At 39.2% G+C, this 19,376-nt stretch overlaps 1 protein-coding gene across 1 annotated transcript in view; it reads left to right on the forward strand.

Moving 5' to 3' along the window:
- Nucleotides 1-1,908, forward strand: part of LOC135324812 (transmembrane channel-like protein 1) — a 67,132-nt gene extending 65,224 nt beyond the window's left edge. The window contains exons 18-20 of the mRNA XM_064501758.1: nucleotides 442-520; nucleotides 629-767; nucleotides 1,521-1,908. Coding sequence (XP_064357828.1) covers nucleotides 442-520; nucleotides 629-767; nucleotides 1,521-1,792 — 490 coding nt within the window. The 3' untranslated portion in view covers nucleotides 1,793-1,908. The remainder of the gene's footprint in view (nucleotides 1-441; nucleotides 521-628; nucleotides 768-1,520) is intronic.
- Nucleotides 1,909-19,376: the final 17,468 nt, after the last annotated feature.

Raw genomic sequence — 19,376 nt, forward strand, 5'->3', positions numbered from 1 at the left:
CTATGCTTTTGGCTGTTTTCTTGGCAGTACATGAGTTTGCCTATTGTGTAAGTTAAAAAGCTTTTATAAATATCATTTAGTCATTTCTAAATATGTCATACAAGTTAATTAACTTTCACAAACTATTCTCTAGAACACACTTCAGAGCGAGGCATAGCTTTATGGAGCATCTTCCTTAACTACCATAATATTGCATGTGAAATATTCATAGATGGAATAATTCCTTTCAGCCTTTTTTTATCCCTGAAATAAGAGTGCCTTCTTCACACTGTGAGGAAGTGTGTTGTTAATTGTCAAAATACTACTACTGGTAAGATATAAATGAGGAAAAGATACAGTTTTTATAATCGCACAGTTGTAGTTATTGCCATAGGAATACTGTAAAATTCTTTATATTTAAATCATTACCTAACAAGATATATTCTTTTTCTTTACATTTAGCCTGAGTATTTATTATCTCAATGCTACATCCAAGTCCTACAAGGAAGCTAACTTGGAACTTAAAAAGAAGCTACAAAGTGTAAGGAATAGACAACTGTTCATTTTTGTTTCTACTAAATATTAGAGAAGCCAGTCAGCTCACTGAAATGTGACCTCTCTCTCTCTCTCTCTCTCTCTCTCCCTCTAGCAAGCAGAAGAAAATAAAAGAAGAAATAAACAAAAAGCACAAAAATCAAATGAACAAGAGGAAAACCCTTTTGAGACAGAACCACCACAGCCAAAGCAAAAAGGAAACAACAAGCAAGATGAATCCACTCCAAATCAAGGTAAGGACTGTTTTGAATTGTTCAGGTTGAGGAATATTTGTACGTCAGGCTGTAGTTGTCTTTGCTGCCTTTATTGCTTCACTTGCAGTAATGCCTTCAACGACAGTCACAACACTGTCTTACAATTATTAGCCTAATCTCCAGTCCATTTTTCTCCCTGTGGCTTTTTGAAGAAATACTGTAACAACATTCCACAGCAAGCAAAACCTTTTACCAAAGTAATAAAACAACACAACTGTAGCATATTGTAAGGTCCCAGTCCAAAAAAGTTGCGTAAAGTCTGATCTGAATGTCAGTGATCCCTCTTGCATATTGCAAATCAGTATGGTTCAAGTATTGTATCTTTCTATTATATTTCTTTGATCCAGGACCATTCAGGACAGCATATGGCCTCTAAGCCAAGGTTCAACAGAAGATGCACTGAGAACACAGTACAGTAGCAGTCCTTATCAGAAAGCCTAGCTTGGCCAGGCAGGTTTCGACCCATCCTGAAGAACTTCACAGGCTATTTCCTTACTCCTGAACATTTCTAGACTTTCCTCTCCATGTGTGCCACAAAACACTTAGAGGCTCATGACTGAGAGAGAAAGGCTTGGAAATGCGTTAGAAGTGATCATCTTCGGAAGAACCTTGTGGAAAGCATGTCAGCCACCTTCATATTCGGGAGAGGGTAGGCTGCAGCAGAATCTGTCTAGCAAGGAATTTCTGTTTTGCATTTTCGTCCTTCAATGCTGTTCTCCAAATATGTTTCAGATAACAAGAAAGGACAAGGAGACAATGAATCAAAGAAGAAGACAAGCCAGCAGCAGGAAGCAAGCTCCTCCCCGTCCCTCCAGCATCCGGGCCCAGCCCCAAATGGGCACTTATCCCCCCAGGGCAGAGGAGGAAACCTTCCTCCCCCACATGTGGCTGTGACACGGCCTCCGGGGCCCCGAGGGTACGGAGCACCAGGCTATCCTCCCGGAAACCCACGCTTCCCAGGGGCACAGCCAGGAGTGCCCAGGGGCCCTCCAAGCTACCGATGAGGAGGCTCTCCTCGGGGAAAAGTGCTCTGTAATACGATGAAGGACGCTGAGGGAGAAAAGAGTGGTTTTAACCCCCAAAACACTCCCATAAGTGCAGAACCCCATTGCGTTCACTGTAAATCTTTATGTGCATAGAAGTTACTCATGCTTCAGCATTTGCAGGATAGGAGGTTTCAGTGTTCAAGTTCAGTAGGAACCGTTGCATCTGTCTGCTTGCATCTGAAGGCATTGCAAAAATGTGTTATCTGTGTCAATATGTTCCTGAAGTTACGCATATTTATTAGAGGAATGAAAATTATTCTTTTATTAAGTTGGTTATTTTGCCTAAAACCCTAAAAGTGTTTCTCTAGTATCTTTTTTCTTTGGCTTAAAAGCCCAGTTCACTAGAAATGTAACTTCTCATAAAGTGTATCAGTCATTTTTACTTAATCAAAGCATATGAGCATAGCTTGTCTCCTGCCAGTCTGACATGCTTACCCAAAGAGTTTACGCTGCATAGGAAAACTGGGATTTTTTCAAAAGCCGGATAGTTACCTCTGAAGTCTTTGGGAAAGCAATAAAGAGGTAAAGGACAAGGAATATTCTGGCTGTTGCAATGAAGAAAACTGAACTCCTATTACAGTACCACTTTTAGTCAATATAGTAATAATGAATTTTATGACATTCTGAAAGACTAAAAATAAATTTGAAAAATCAAAGAGAGGAAGAAATATTTCCTATGAAAAAAAGGAGTTGGGGAAGAGAGGTAAGACTGTTTTTTGTAATATTTTCCCCAGATACTGACCAGGATTGTTTCATTGCATAGAGACATTTAGTTTGCATAAGAACATGTGCTGTATAATTAAACACAACTGCTCTGTGAGTTTGTTATTGTATGCTTACATTGTAATGACTTCTGGAGAGTCCAGGGTGGAACAGGACTTTAGTATCATAGGTCTTGTACAAATACAGAATGGATGCAAGTGCATATGCAAGCTGTTACTACCTATTCCTATAAGGCAGCTTTATTTTTATGTTCTGATTTTAATCCATTATCCAGAGTTTGGGCCATGGTATTTATTTTAAGACCCATAAGTACAATAACAACAAAAGTAGTCAATAGACTCTTCTTAAAAAATGAATATAATTCCATTGGGGGCCTTTTGTATAATACAGGTCTATTTTATACAGTCAAAAAACTTTAACCATATCTCAATATAAGGCAAATCTGTGACATCACTAATCAACTTACATATAATAAAACTGTGGAACCTGTTGACGCAGGAAGTCATGGATATAAAAGGAGTCAGAACAGGATTACAACAAATCCCCATAATACACAAAGATCCAGATGCAATTTCCAGTTGAAGAAGTCTTTAAATCAATTGCCAGCCTGTGGTAGGATGAATCAAGGGAAAGTTCCCTTTATACTTGACTCGACTCTTGTACTGCTTCCATAAGCATCTGCTATCAGCTGGAGATAAGATATTAGATCAAACAGACATTTCGTCAGCACGAGCATGGCTGTTCTGCATGCAAACACTGAGCAACATCAACCGAATGAAGATAAGTGAATCACAGTGACAACAAGAGAGGGTGTTTTCTAGTGAACAGACTGGAAGCAAGTTGCTACTTAAATGAGGGGACAAATGCTCTAAGACTGGATCCCAAGGCACGACCACATTTGGGGTGCAGTGGGTCTTGTACTGTTAAATTACACGAAGTATGGCTAAGTGTAGCATAAACTGTTTCACCTTTCCCAGATAAGAATTATAATCGATGGACTTCAGACATATTGCAAACAATGCAGTAGTTCAATCTGTTTTAGGTAGACTTTTTCTAACAAGATTAGTTTTTAAAGTGTGCATGTTTTTAGCCCATGAACCTATCAGACTGTAAGTAGTCTCAGTGATTTCAAAGTAAAGCATGGGCCCCAATGCTCTAAGACTTTGTCTCATTTGTGTTTTTAAGATAAACTTTTTCTTACAAGCTGTGATTTATCTGTCATTGATTTGTGTAGAGATTTTAGCTCATCTTTTGTTATCTGGAAGAGAGATTTCAAAATGAGAAAACTTTAGATGACAATACACGGGATATTCCTTAGAAAAAGGAAGAAGCTAGTTTGCACTCAAGACTGCACATTGCATTCTGACATATAGAACAGGTAAATAAACTGATTTCAGAAATGCTTTACAGCTTGATGATCCTTCAAGAAGCCATCAAATAGAACGGCATTTTTCAAAGGTGTTGGAATAAATTGGAGTTGTAAATTGGTTTAGGTGCAGCCTGCTTCTCAGAAATGTAGAGGGGGGTTTATGCCATATACACTGATCTTAATAAAGATTCCTGTTTCTATTAGGAGTGCAAAGTTTCTGTTGGTATTAAAGGTTTTTTCATTATTAGTGGGCTTCATATTCTGCTCTGCATGATTGTTTTACAGCAATGAATGGAAGAGAGAGACAACAATAAAAACACCAGCTGAAATTATTCTGAAGAACTTTCTGCTAGATCTATATGTTGTATTGATTTTCAAGAATAAATGTGTTCTCAGAATGCATCTGTATATGCACTGATGAGCATGTAATAGCTAACATGAATAACAATAGGACTAGATGTTGTGCATGTCCTGTGATTAGCATTAAACTGCTGTGACTGAAAACGAAATATTTATTCATATTCCTTGGTGCTTTTAAGTAAAGATCTTTTGGCACTGTGTTTCGTAAGACTGTGCTTCCTTAGTTCTGTTTAATTGTCTGCCATCCTACTGATAAAATAACAGGAATTTAGCAGAGAAGATCTAACACTATAATATTAAATGTTCTATACTAAATGCACCTTTAAGAAAACCTGCTTTTTTCTTGGCAAAATTGGTTCCAGGATTGTTACAGTAATTTTGCATGATCAGATTTCAACTCACATTTCCTTTCTGTATAGCCTTTTCCCTTTCCTTCTATATTTGGACTCTCTCAGTTCAAATCTTTTCTCTCTGCTTTCTTTAAAAAAAGTACCTCATGCAACCTCAATCCCTGTACCTACCCATCTATGCCTTTATTTAAGTCCTGAACAGTGCTGAACAAGTAACAAACAATCTTGACAGCAGGAATAATGCTTACTGTGATTCAGATCACGCCAGATGATCTTGCTTATAGAGACAGAATATATTTTGTTCTCAGCAGTGACACATGTATCATTTTCTTTCTTCTATGCTGTTGCCTAAGACCTGCAAATGGCGCTGGGAATGTCTCAGAGCCCTACTATCAAATTACTTTCAGTGAAATATGGGCTCAGTGCACCTTCCCACGTCCCATGGCTTCCTCTGCACAATTTACATGCTGTCTTCACAATATTTGGCTGAGCGTTTCATGTAATTTTCTGCATAATAAAGTGCAGTTTCACTACATTCGTGTACTGCCACAAAGGGGCCTTCAAAATATTTTGAAGTTCCTGCCAAAAATTCAATTTCACACTGATCTGTGAAAATTATAATTACTGAATAATTATAATTATTGCACATATCTCCCTTCTCCTATTCATCTTTTTTTCTGACGCTGAATTAAATATTTTTACTCAATGACAAAATCATACCCCGGGGACTCTGAAATGTTCTCAGAAGGAGTGGAAGCAGAAGGATGAAAATAAAGTCAGGCCTTGACCAAAGGCCCGGAAACTGGGAGACAGGTCTTTTTATAACATATCTTTTTCAACACTATGGTAGCCAGCAGCTGAAAATAACATGCATTCTGCAAGGAAATCCATGGAAATTTAGAACAGCTGTGAAGCTGAAAGAGATTTAAATCTAAGGAATTATTTAATTACCTTACATTGGTAAACAAATCATAAAATGCTCACTGGAAAACTAGATACAGTTTTTATCTGTGCTGAGTCCTTTGCTTCAGTTCCGAGCTCTCTGTGAAAAAAAATGGGCTGTTAAAATTGTGGCTGGAGACTAACTCCCAAAGCAGGTAACATCTGCTCTATGTCTGTCCTTTACCGAAGAACGAGGCTATGTGAGTTCACTCTGAGTTTGTACTGTCCGTGCCACATAACCTGTCTGTATTAATTCCTTGTAATCGCTGAACAGTCAAAAAAAGGGCTTATAAAAATACGGCGACACAAACAGTATTCCCTTACCTCCTGCAGAGAAGTTCATTACCATCTCATGTGCATCCATACCCACTGGTTATAAAAAACTATGAAAGATAATATTTCCCTAAATTAAAGAATGACCTGGAGGCCAGCAAGTACTTTTGGATAAAAGGCTCTATATGCTCTATATGAAGGTTACAGACCCTATTGGCCTCTTGCGAGCAAAAATGCCCCTTAGGTTAGGACGTGGTTGTGCTGTATTTTGGTCTCAAAGTTCACCATGGAGTATTTGCTTGTAGTTACATTATTGGAAGATTTTAGGTTCTTGTAAAGGGCTGAAAGATGTTTAGCTATGACAATAGTAATTCAAGACAGGGATAAATATCAGCCCTCTGCCTGTCTGGGGAACACCAGCATGTACCGATCCACACATCAGGAATGGGAATCTTTTATCCTGCTTAGAATGAAAATCTAAAGAGCAAAGCTCATATGCCACATCAAAATTTATTTTCTTTCTCTTGAGATATAACATCTCAGCTGCAGTGCATAGTCATAGAAAGCTGCAAACCACATCTGCTGAAGTGTTAGCAAAATACTTAAAAAAAAAGTATTACACACTTTATCTGATTTTTTTGTTGTTCTTGATATTTGGAAAATGTTTTGTGTATTTCTATGTACTATTCCATGTGGTTAATATCACAGGTGCTTATATTTTAAAAAACACTGGCTATTTAATTTTGAACCTACACAAGAAAGGAGTGTAGGTTTCAAAAGTTGTGGTTGAATTCCTGGCTTAAATCTGCTCTTATCATGTGTGGGCTGCTATCATACAATAACTAATGGGTTTGCAACAAGCTGTGATTATCAATTACCTTTTTGTTTCTTTCTTGTGCCCTGGCCTGTGATACATGACTGTGGGGAGAGCTTTTAACATTTCAAACTTTTAAACCATTGTGAAGAACCTCCATAAAAGTAGAACCAGAACGTTCTCTTCTGTCTCTTGGAATTAAATAAACAAAAAAAACCCCAATCCAATATCCAAATACCCAAGAACAACATCCAATAGTCTGTAATCAGGAAACAAAATATTTATACTACCGATATTTAAATTGCGTAATTCTTAGAGCAGTTTGCAGACAATACTGTTCACTAAAACTGTTTATTTAACACTTCGAACTTTCTGACTACAAAGGTCTACCTGTGCTCATCACAAGTGATGGACTCCAGAAACTAAAAGCTATTTTTCCCTTTTGCCATAAGAGTCAAATGAATAATGGACAAGTAAAACCATTTCTTCGCACTCTGATAAGGGAATTGTCTCTGTTTTTCAACTAGATTAAAAAAAAAACTGGAAAAATGAAGGGAAAACAGAAAAAAAAATAAAATATAACAGTTATAGGAAAAAAAGCTGGTACTTTTCAGAGCTTCTCAAAGTATGAAGGCCAGATCTTCAGCAAGACACCAAAACCCACCAGTAAGATATATCTGTCTTACATAAAGTAACACTTCAGTCCTTAGAGCGTGCAAGTATGAAGCGCGATTTCATCATAATCAATATGGGGCTCTTCTCTTACCAGCTGGAGTTAAATGTGGTATTTCAAAACCTTTATCTTTCCTTCTCTCTCTCTTTTTGTAGGAAGGATGAAGCCAATGTACTCTCGGTGTTGTACTTTAGTTTTGAAGAACATTCCTTTCTGCTTCTTTAAAATTCACTGTGATGCATGCAGCACAGGCAGAGCCTCAGCTCCAGGTACCTTCCGTAACAGATAATTTTAGAAAGTCTGCATGCTACATTCATTCGCTTGAAGGAATTGTATTTAAAACATTCAGGATATTTTTCAAAACAGTTTGTAAGTCTTCTTATTGCTTGTAAACAACTAATGCAGAAAGCCTCTTAAAACCTGTTACCCCACACTAAAGGCATATTCTTGTCCCCAGTTTATAGCAACAGTGTGGCACCTTCGGAGTATCTCTGATGGCCACAAATACTGGTGGACCTTGAATGAGTTCCAGCTGCAAACAGATTAAAAATATTATTTTTTTTTTAAGCAAGCAGTTTCTCTTTGTTGAGATCAGCCTCGCTCCCAGGCAGCATGCAAGCGCAGACTGATAGCTCTGCCTGTGCCACTGCTGCTCCCGTGTACTGGATTAGCGTCACGCAGATGGGTAGTCTCAGATCATAAGCTGTGTTTTCACTGATTTTGTCTGCTGAGGCAGGCTTCTTGGCACTTGGCATTTGCTCTCCCCAAACAACCTTTGCTGCGCAAGGGAAAGCAGATCTCCTGTCCTTCCCCCATGCGCAGGAGAGCGGCATAACATGCTTTTGAAGGAAGATACTCTGGGGGCATGGTGACACATTGCTGCAAATAGCAGTTTTCAGAGGAGCTGAGTGCCCACTGGCTGCCTGAATAACAGGATGTTGCTTTCATTACCAGGCAAAACTAAGGATAAAAAAAAAAAGAAAAAGATAAAAAGCTTTCTAACAGCATAGAGGGTTTCATGACAGCACAGAAAATGGGACATCAGTTATAGCAAGGAAAACAAAGCCCATTATGGATTAATCTCTGTTCCCCCCCCCCCCCCCCACTTCAGGGGTCTCTCCCAGGGGTTTTCTATACTGTCTACATTTGAGGTTTGCTCTAGTGACAGCTTCCATCCCCCCGGCCATCCCCTCCCCGTCAGAGCGTGATGCCAGCCCAGGCCCAGGTGCTGGCATGGGGGATCCCGCTCTCCGGCTCATCGTGCCTGCCCTCCAAACCCTGCCTCAAATCATCGACAGAACTTCATCTGAGGATTTACCAAATGGAGCATCAAAATGTACTCTCTTAGGAAATCGCTGTCCTCTGCCCTATTCACAGATGGATAACTGAAAGTAAGTGAGATAGAGGGAAGCCAAAAGGAACTTCCTGTTGTTTATATCAGGATTGCCTTCTGCCAGATCCATTTGGTGAAAAGAGAAACGCGTCAATGTCAGTGCAGAGCTGCCTCTAGGCCTTGTTCAGGTATCCTTCACACCTGGGCTTGAGTGCAAATCTGGTGAGAGGACTCTTCCCTTTCTCTCCAGACCCAGGCACAGAGGAGGACAGATTGATACTAGCGTGAACAGGGAAGGGAAGGCACCTTCGTGCTTCCCTTCAGCTCACCCTATACATCCATGGGCCCTCTGTGACCAAACCATTTCCCCAGTCGTCTCTTCCTCGTGTTTCGTGTGGTTCAGGAAATCTTCCCTCCGGCCGAGGCTGCCTACGTAGGTGACACAGAATGCTGCCTCCAAGTATGATGCCCAAAGGCAGGGGACATCTCTCTCTGCAGAGGTGGTCCTGAGCCACTTCCAGATCTGCTGCTCTGCAGATCATTCCCCAAAATGCCACTGGTTATATGTAGGGTTGTTTAGGCAGTGGGGACCAACTTCTGCATTTACCTATGCAACTCAGGCTGGATAGATTTTCTTGTACAGATTATATGCTGTCTCCAACATGACTGCAGTGTTTTCTTCAGGGCACTCAGTATCTCTTTGATAGCCTCTCTATTTACCAGAACTTTAGCCTCTGTATTTATCAGAAGATGCCTTAAAGCTAAATGAAATTATATTGATACAATCCCTTCTGTACTTCTGTATTCCAAAGTGTTTTACTTAGGAGATAATTTATCTCAGTAGGTCATTGGCTTTAACTCAACAAAGACAAATGTATCACATTTTTCTTCTCAGTATCTGAACTTAACGAAACTGTACCTCTGAGCTGTACCTTGTCTTTTTTTAAGTCTTCAGCCCTCTCCTGGAAATCCTGCTCTTTGCCTTTCTTCCTTGCTACCTCAGGACTTGGCTGACAGCTTAGCTTCTACCCTATCTGCTCTATCACTACAGACTGTAGCCACATAGCTCATTATCTAGCATTTAAGCATAAACTTAAGAAATAGCCAGTTTCACTGACTGCAGAGGCATCTCTTAGAGTTGCAAACCCACTTTAATAATGGATGAAAAAGTTAACCCATTAAAAAAATCTACATTTTTATAACTACTGTCTTTACCTGCCTGTCTGCTTCCTTTTCAGCTATTTTTCCTTGTCAGACTTTCTGATTGCTTTTTGAAGTAGTGCAGCCTTTTTATCTGTTTGTGTGGCTCCCACTGTAGAACTGGTCCGAATCTGATGGGGATCTTTGAGAGTTACTAGTAAAGTGAGCATCTACGTGTGTGAGTACTTAGCCAATAGCTTCACTTTGGTATGTGTCATCAGATAGAAATTAATCTGTCTATTATTCTGGTGCGTAAGAAGAAATACTTTTAAAGCTTACAGTAAAGTCCTGTTTTTTTCTTTTTCTCTTGTCTCAGAGAGGAAAAAAATAAAAAAAGAAGAAAGCATGTGCCTTTATCTTTTCTCCAGCAGAGGTCACAACAACATAACATATTGCTGTCTGCCCATGTGAGTAGTTGCATTAGAAAAGCGGGGGGAACCCAATGCCATTTGAGCTTTAAAAGCTGACTGAGCTAAGCATGCTTGTAGGGCTTCAGCTCAATGGGAATTAATGGGAATGCCACAAATTTGCTGGAATTTTGGAATAATACTGATAGTGCAGGCTTTGCTGTACTGTGACAGGATGGAAATAGAGAATTTGAAAGGTTATGTGAAATATCTCATGGGAAAATCTGATGAAAAAAAGGCCTTTCTAAAATTTTCGTGTATCTCAGATATAACAGCTGGAAGTATAGTCACTTGGGAGTAAGTTTGCTGGTCTCTGTTTTCAAAAACAACATCACTGAATTGTATAGTCTGACCCACAGGTATAGTGCAGGCCAAAATATTCCATTTATTCTCTGGTTTCAAACTTGACAATGTAATGTTCATTGGAAAATCTAGCTTGAAGCACTACTGAAAAAACCACAGAGACGTCATGCTGCAAGCTCACCAAAGTGAGTTTTCATGTCAGGAACCCGACTGTGTCTGGGAAGGCAAAATAATACCATCTGACCAAAGTGTCTTGTCTAAAGTAACTGACCAATGCAGCAGGGTTTTACATTTTGCAGGCTCAATCCACACATTTGTGGCACTATTCAGACAATGAAGCATGTCCAGAATAATTCAATAGACAGTTTTGTGAAGCACAGTTTTTTGGACAAACTGTAAACTACTACTCTCTCATTGAAGATTATGAGTGAAGTGCTGCAAAGAATTCAGCAGTTTTCCATCTCATGGAGAATCTGTAATAGTCCAAATACGAAAGGAAAGGGAGATCACATGCAGAGATTTGACTGAAGAGAAAGCCACAGGTTTAAGAGCTATGACCAAACAGGGCAAAGGCAAAAACTGCTCTTTTCTGCAAAAACTGCCCATAGAGTTAAGTGCAACACATGTTCAAGGTCTGAGAAATCCATTGCAGGAGGATGCAGGTACATGCTGGCTTTTCTCTACGCCATGCAGTCATGGTGTAGACCATACCATCAGACCATACCTTTCCCTTTCCTAACACAGAAGAGAAGTATTAAGGTGTGGGAAGAATCTTATTTTTAATAAAATGTAAGGCAGAGGTGCAGCCAGGTTCCATGGAGAGCAATGGGGCATATATTATCCCCACATCGTATTTCAGTTAACTACAGCAAATACTTATGCAGCGGCAAATAATACTCCCTCTAGACAACCTCTAGCATTACTTCAGAGAAGACAAATATTGCCTTCACTCTAGCTGCCACTGTGCAATGCAGAATAAATGCTTTCTGGTCTCCTAAAAGTTACAGACTAAACTAAAATGGTATAGGAATCTTGCAGCAAGTAAACGAAGGAAGTTAATTCCTGGGAAGGATGAAAAGAATATTATAAGGATAATTTTCTTTACTGCATTCTTCGCTAGCAATAATTTATTACTTATTGAGGCTACAGCTCTGTGGTGTTTTATGACATGCTGAAGATATATAACAGAATCCCTCATCCTATGTATCAAGTGACTGTACCATCTCTGCACATGTGGTGAATTTTGCTTACAACCCTTGTAAGGCTGCAGGAAGTTCTGCTCAAAACTGTCCTTGTAGTTCTGCTTCTCTTGCTAGGGTAAGTCTAAACAAATACAGGGCCATCTGAAGTGATTTGGTTGAGACCTCTCAGCAGGATGGCCAAAGTATTAGTGAATAAATTTCCTGTATCAGCTACACTAGTGTCTGAGAGGTACAAAGCAGAGGAGCAGTAGATGAACCTGAGGAAGAGCATAGGCATTTAACTTCCACTTTCATTGCATGTATTCAAAATTTTAGAGTTAAAAAATTCACTTTCTTGCTGCCCTGCATGATATTATCAAAAGTTTTTAAGAATATATCTTTTTACCACCAGAGATACCCTGGCACCTAGACATCTACTAGGATATGGGCAGACCTGCTTAAGACTTGACTGTACCAAGCACAAGGTCACCCAAGCTCTACTGGGAGTAACTCAGATTCAGGCTTAAATCCCACCTGGTTTAAGCATGTCAGCTTTGAAATGACTGACACCATATAGAAGGTCAGGCTGGTACTTACCCTTTTCTGTCCTAGGGCCCTGATGGCAGATGGATTTTGTTGTGCATGGCACCAGTTGCAAATCTCCGGTGTCTGAGCAGGCTCTGCCGTCTTGTTTCCTCTCTGCAGGAAATGTGGATGCAGCAGAGGCTCTGGAGATGGCATTTTCTGCATTTCTCCAGTTCCACGTGCAGTCAGTGAGTCTTTGGGCCAGAGGGTGAGCCCAGCTGACTCTGGAGCCTGGTGATTATAGGGGCTGTTCCCTGCGGATGGGGGAAACTGGCCTCTCATCTGTGCTGTGTTTAGCTGCCACAACTCTCAACTATTTTGTAGTTGTTAGCAGTGAGGTTTGGTGCTCAGTATAGAAGTTTTTGTGGATTTCTTTCCAAAGCACTTGATCATGCCTGCTCTACTATTGAGAGCTCAGGGCGCCTTACTGGGAATACCTGCAGGGAGCAGAGTGCCTTCAGATTAGAGACTACAGCCTAAACCGGTAGGATAACTTCTAGGGCATTTTGTCAATCTCCTGGAAGTTGGCAAGTGTGTTTGCAGAGGGATTTAAATGAAGAGTAAATGAAAACTTTGTTTGTTCACTATTTTAACTCAGGCCTACTGTAGCTCTACATCTAATTTGTATGAGATTGTGTCATAAATAGCATGATTTTCTCCCAGACCGATAATTAAATAAAGAATATTTCAATCCTGGGTTAAAAACTAGGAGCCTTCCTACTGGCAGGAGCTGTAGAGCTATTTTCTGTTTGTGTGTTTCTCATTTCACTGACAGATAAGGTGAGTTTTAAGTAATATTGTGTTGTCACCTCTTAGAGGCTAGGAGGATCTCTTTTATATAAATCCTTCTGCAGATATTCTTTTGACAGATAGTATTTCTTCATGTATTGATATATTTTTGTCGAACAAGTGTTTGCATTGCATTATGGCAGAGGAAAAAAATGTATTTACTGGGGAAAACAAGGCCAATCTGTCACAAGTGTCACAGCTGTAGAATCATATTTCACAGATAAGCCGTTGTTCACTGCCTTCTTGAAATTCTCATTAATATCTACGTCAATGATTGAGTTTAATGGCATACTGCCCCCCAGCAGGTTAACTGTGGATGACTCCACTGTTACACAGCTATTTCTCAGGTACTGAGAAGAAGGAGAAAAGAATGTAAAAAACTTAGATGTGACTTAAAAATAAATAAATCAGTGACTCTAACCTAGTATCAGAGGCTCTAAAATGGCTTTTTCATAAGTTTTTGGTGACTACAGAGTATCACTGTAAAGATTACAGAAATTTGTATGCCCTACTGTGGCTTTTATGCATTGTGTACTTGCATTTCTTTCAAGTCTAATCTTAACTGTGGAATCTCTGAATCTGTCCATACTGCTGAATTTGTTCTCTGTAATCTTTTTTCTTCATTCTAACTTATCAATATATATGTTGAACTATAGCCTCCGAGGATAGGTATTCTTTAAAGAAATACGTAGGGAAGTAGGGAAGACCTATAAAGCTTAGGAACTGGACCTTCTAGAAGACAACTGACAAATTGGAAGAACAGGGTGGAATGTTTGACTTCGTGACACTTCATTCTTACGTACACAAAGTAATTACGAAATTGACTTATTTTCACATAATGAGTCATTTTCTTTGCTATTTCTACTTCTGCAAAAGATTCTGTGTATTTTTCTGCATTCACTCTCTGTTCACTTTTACTTCTTTTCTGCTAGCATATATTTTCTCTCTTTCCAGTAAGGATTCATAATTTACTTGATATCTTTGCTACTTCTTATTTTTTCCAGTTTTACTGTTTAAGCCCATAAATGTTTGGGGAGACAAAATGGGTAAATCTTGTTCATCTTGCTCAAGAAATCCCTCTTCCCTTATCTGATTATTATGACAAGATTTGACCTTAGCACTATGTATTTTGCTAAGTGGTAGCGGTCCATGTGCACACACACACTGACATGCACACTCACAGACCTGCGCATCGGTGAGCAGCAAGTTTTCTCACAGAGACCACAATGACTAAAAAGTAAACAGATATTTTCTGTTTAATCATGTAATGTCTTATTTATACAATGAGAATTTTAGTTTTAAATATTTAACTTGTTTCTGGATTCTCTCAACTGGTGCACTTTTTTTTCTGTCTTCACATTTGTTATACATTTCCCTGGTTGAATGCCGTTATTAAAAGTCTCACCTTCAAAATAATTTATTCTATGGTATATTCGAGAGAAAGAGTAGTTTTAAAGATATCCATTTGGTTTGTTTAAAAATTAAAGAGCTAAAATGCACCTTTCAGATAAAACATGCTTTTGGAAGCTAAAGCAGCAAAGTCACACAAGCAATCCTGGATAGTAAAGCACCAGAACATGGTGAATAACTGGTTCTTCTGTTGACAATGTAGCAAGGCTCACAGAAGATATATACCTGAATCACAAGGATGCCTGGACCTGTCAAAATTAATGCTGGCAATAGATGACACAGATAGAAATCTTCAGTTTAAATAATCTCTATGTGGATAAAGCTGAAACTTTTGTAGAGTCTATAGAGCCTTCAGGCTGGTCTCTGTCATCCACAGGTCAGTGCCAGCATCGCCAGTGCAGGGTGCTTGATTTAACAGTCAAAAATGCTAGATGCTAGAAAATCCCTTTCTGCTAGGTCTGGTTGTTATGGAACATTTCAGTCTGTCATGTGGGGATTGCTCTAAAATAGAGGTGACTTCTCCCATGCAGCTCTTTATATGACATGAAGGAACTCTTAACGTCCTCTGTCCTCTCCAGCTGCAATATTTACATACCCTCCTCCCCAAAATGTCTGAGTCAAACTGGCTCACCCAGCTCCTCCTAGGCCACGGATTTCATGCCAGGGAAGCAGGCACAGAAGCACACAGTGAAGCTGTTGTGGCCTTGATTTGGACAGGCTTGGTGGTGTGGAGGAGAAGGCATGTATAAGACAGTTATTTTTCTTCCTAATTGTGCAGTATGCCAAGGGTTTTTAGTTTTCATAATGCACTTTTATGAAATAAAATTCTGTTATCTTGTTCTATTCTTGTAAATATACTCTATAATACAATGGCTTATGTGTAAGCTCATGTTTGTATATTGCTTGCACAGGATTAGTATTTAAATGTCATCTTTTCTAAGCAGAGTATTTATATGAAAAACAAGAATGAGACAAAGTAAAATAAGTGTTACTTATGCAACAAATAAATACATCTCATAAAAATAAGTCACTTGGCTAAATGAGGTTAAAAAATTACCTCCAGTGTCCATAAAGCTACATAGATCAATAGTTCCTAGCAGTAAGGTGGTGGCGGTTAACAGTTCAGACTATATTTACCAAAGCAAGGAAAAGTGACAGATAAAATACTAAAAATTTTGCAAGGGCTCCCTTGCTTAGTGATGGCTCGTGTATGATATACAGAAAACAATTACGGGCAGTTCCTGAGAAAACAACATATATAGTGAGACATGACTGGTCTTGTATCAGTGAATAGCCTAACGCATAGACATTTTTCCTTTGTTAAAGGTAATTAAAATGTTTCTAAAGAGGGGTACAGTGACACAACACAAGTTGAAGAAACATAGTGTGAATGAAACACACACCCTGAAGATAACTTGCTGTGTTGATTATAAGGTTTAGGTTCCTAAGATATTTCCTCATGGAGATTAATCTCTCCCTAGTGTTAATGGCTCCATTTGTTTGCTGAAGTCCAAAGAGAAATATAATGAAACCCAACCTCAGCAAAACACATGACACGAAACATACTGTTTACTAGATTCAATAGAGGTTTCTTTAAGCTCTGAAGAGAAGACTGCTTGTTTTACCCATTTTTATACTATTATGACTAGTTGTCCATGTAAATAACTTCATGCAGATATCTCCTCAATCATATCAAAATTATTTATGATGGAACTCAACATGGAAAGCTAATTTCAAAGCAAGTCCTAAGAAAGGTGATAACAGAGAAGGAAGTATGCAGCACTGAGGAATCAGTGGTAGGTGCATCAATAGTAGGAGGCTGAGGCAGCAGAAACCTTGACTGCTTTTCCCACTTCACCATAGATGATACATAGGGAAGCTAATAAAGAATTTTTTTTTATGAGATGGAAATGGCTATATTTTGACTTTAATTGTTCGCTCTCATTCATGACCACACACTGACAACAGGCAGCCAGCAGGTGACATGAAGAAGGGATTTTGTGCCCAAAAGCTTCCAAAGCTGCCCAAAACAATTGTCCCTTTATTTCCATTGGTCTTATATACGATTTTGTCTCATGGTGTTTTGTAAGTGTTCTTAGACCACTACAACTAGAACAGCATTGCAACTACAAAAGGTGAGTGCTTGTGTCTCCTTCCTTCAGGTTGAATCTCCCTCATGAGACATGGATACATGCAGGTGTAACTTCAGATTCCTTTTGCTACCTTTAGTTAGCCTATGCCCAAAGCCACCCAGATTCAGATGAACCCTTTAATTGCCCAAGACTTTCAAAAAATAAGTACTTACATTGTCTATTATATTCAAATATTCTTTTCTTTTTGAGAATTTTGACTCAGTGCACATAGAAGATATAGATGACCTATATTCCCCTGAAACTCCCTACTATGAGAAAACACCAGGAGAGGAATATTGAGTAATAGTTAGTATGTTAATACTGAGCAAATAATTTGCAAGAAATATTTACTCTATGCATTCATCTCCCTCCTCTGTTGGAGAAATATCTGCAGACAAATTATGCTTTTCTTGTGTCAATTCATCATCCAAATGTGTGCATTGGCAATTTTTCACTGTAGTTCGGCCATAACCAGTTTATAGTCTGAGGCCTGACACACAATGCTGAAAATACGTGCTCTGTGGATTAGTCATGAGGGTGTATATGAGATAACTTGAATGGAATCTCTTGCATGGACTCTCTTCCTTGAGGATTTCTGGAGCTGGAAAAGGCCATAGGATCTTAGGTCTCTTAGAGAATGTTATCAGCACAGTGGATAAGCAGAATCAAGGACCCTCTGTGCGACATTTCTAGTAGGTACCATGCTTAGAAAAATACTCTGTCTGTAATAAGCATTCTATGATATGTGTTTATGTGCCTATATTCTGGACACATTTTAGTCCAGAGGCAATGTGCACATGGCACATTTGCTTCTTCACATTCACACAAAATCTTTCTCAGTTCTTCAATAGACTTAGTCATGGATGGGGTTGTCTGTTCTGAGTTCACTTATTTGCTTGTCAGAGATTCCTCTTTTCCAAGTGCAACCAATCTCAAATCTTTCTCAAATCTTGTCAGTGTCATTCTTGCTGTTGCCACATAGTATGTTTCTTGGAGCTAAGCATGGTAAATACATATAATAAGGAGCTTTATTAGGTACAAATGCAGAATCCATGTCACTGGAGTCACTTGTCTCCTACCAGAAGCTAATAGGTAAGGCACTGACTGATGGTACCATTCTGCAAGGTATGATGATACAAAGGCAATATTCTGAGTCTGTCTGCCACAGCTGGATTTGTTCTGTATGTATAATGCTGTACTATATTATTAAAGCTTCTTAATTTTCCATGAAAGAAGTATCCATAGCTGACAGTGAAAGGATGGTGCCCAGTCTCAGTGGTTTGTTTAAAAACTTGTAATGCTTGTCAGCGGCCGTCAAATTGCTCTTCGAGCCTGGAGCCCTCTTAGATTGAGATGTCTTGAGCATTCATAACTGTCAAGAAAACTTGCTATTATTTAGTCATAACCTCACACTTCATATTGAACAAAAAGCAATATAAGGAGTGAAAATTAAAATAATGAACAACTCTCCTTGTGGCTTGCTTCTAAATTCCTCTCAGTACTAATGATTTTTCTCAGAAGAGTTTTCTTCTACTACTGTCCCTATCCATGACAACCTTCTTGAGTTTTGGTTTACACTTCTCCCCAGTCTTTGCGCAATGCCTGCTAGTAATGTGTGAAAACAGCTGTGGTCTCTTCTTGCTTGGCCAGTTTATTATACTGTGTGAATCACCTGCATCACTGCCCTTTTAGCACTGTTGCACAAGTTGGCATTTCAACAGTCAACCCCCCCAAAACTCAGTTCTGTTTCTTGAACCTTTATGCCTGTTCAATTTTTAATGCAACAAGTGATTTATGTCCTTCCTACAAGACTATGCAGCATTTTATTTGACTGAGTCAGTTTATGTTGTGCTCCCAGATCTTTAACTTTTGTTTCCAGAATAGTGTATTCATCAAGCCACTGTTTTTCTCTCTGCATAGCAAAGGTTATAATTCAACCCTTGAGAAGAGTCTTTAGGGACTCCCACTAAGTTCACAGGGAACTATTATTCCCAAAGTTTTAGAGACTCTGCTTGCTTTTGCTTCTTTATTTTCAAGGGGGCTTTTTCTAATACAGAGCTATTTAAACATCAGTTTTCAGTAGATGGATAGACGGACGACAACCTTAACATCAAGAGAACTGAAGCATGACTTGAATGAGAAGAGGATGAGGGAACCATTAGGCAGGACAAATACAACCTGACAGCGAACATGGGGATGGGCGGGAGCGTCATCTATTAAAGCCCTTAATGTGAACTCAGAGATCTTACAGTGTGTCAAGGTGATCCTCAGCCTTGCTTTCATTCCTGGTCTCACTCCTTTCACTTCTGCTATTGCTCCCTTCCTTTCGCCCTCTTTCTCTTGCACTTGTCTTTTGTGTTATCTTTTGTGTCACAGATGGAATATCCCCCTCTCCTCCCCCTAACCCTTTCTGCCTGCCAAGGTCTCACATCTTTCAAATTCCTCCCTAAAACCTACTTCATCAGGGAATTTTCACTCCTTATCCAAGCCAGATGCCTTTCTTGCTCTGAATATTTTTTCCATATCTTCTCTTGTCTGTCTTAAGACCTGGATATCTGGCAGCTTGGGATTATGAGTAATTTTCTTTCTTGAGAGAGAATGAGAATTCCTTACAGCTTCACTATTTTGCTGGAAATAGCCCGAGGGTTCCTCTTTCTTGCTATTGCCATTCAACAGCTTTCCCCTTCTTTTTATAAAG

This window comes from Dromaius novaehollandiae, chromosome Z, assembly GCF_036370855.1.
Source record: "Dromaius novaehollandiae isolate bDroNov1 chromosome Z, bDroNov1.hap1, whole genome shotgun sequence".
NCBI classification, from domain to species: Eukaryota; Metazoa; Chordata; class Aves; order Casuariiformes; family Dromaiidae; genus Dromaius; species Dromaius novaehollandiae.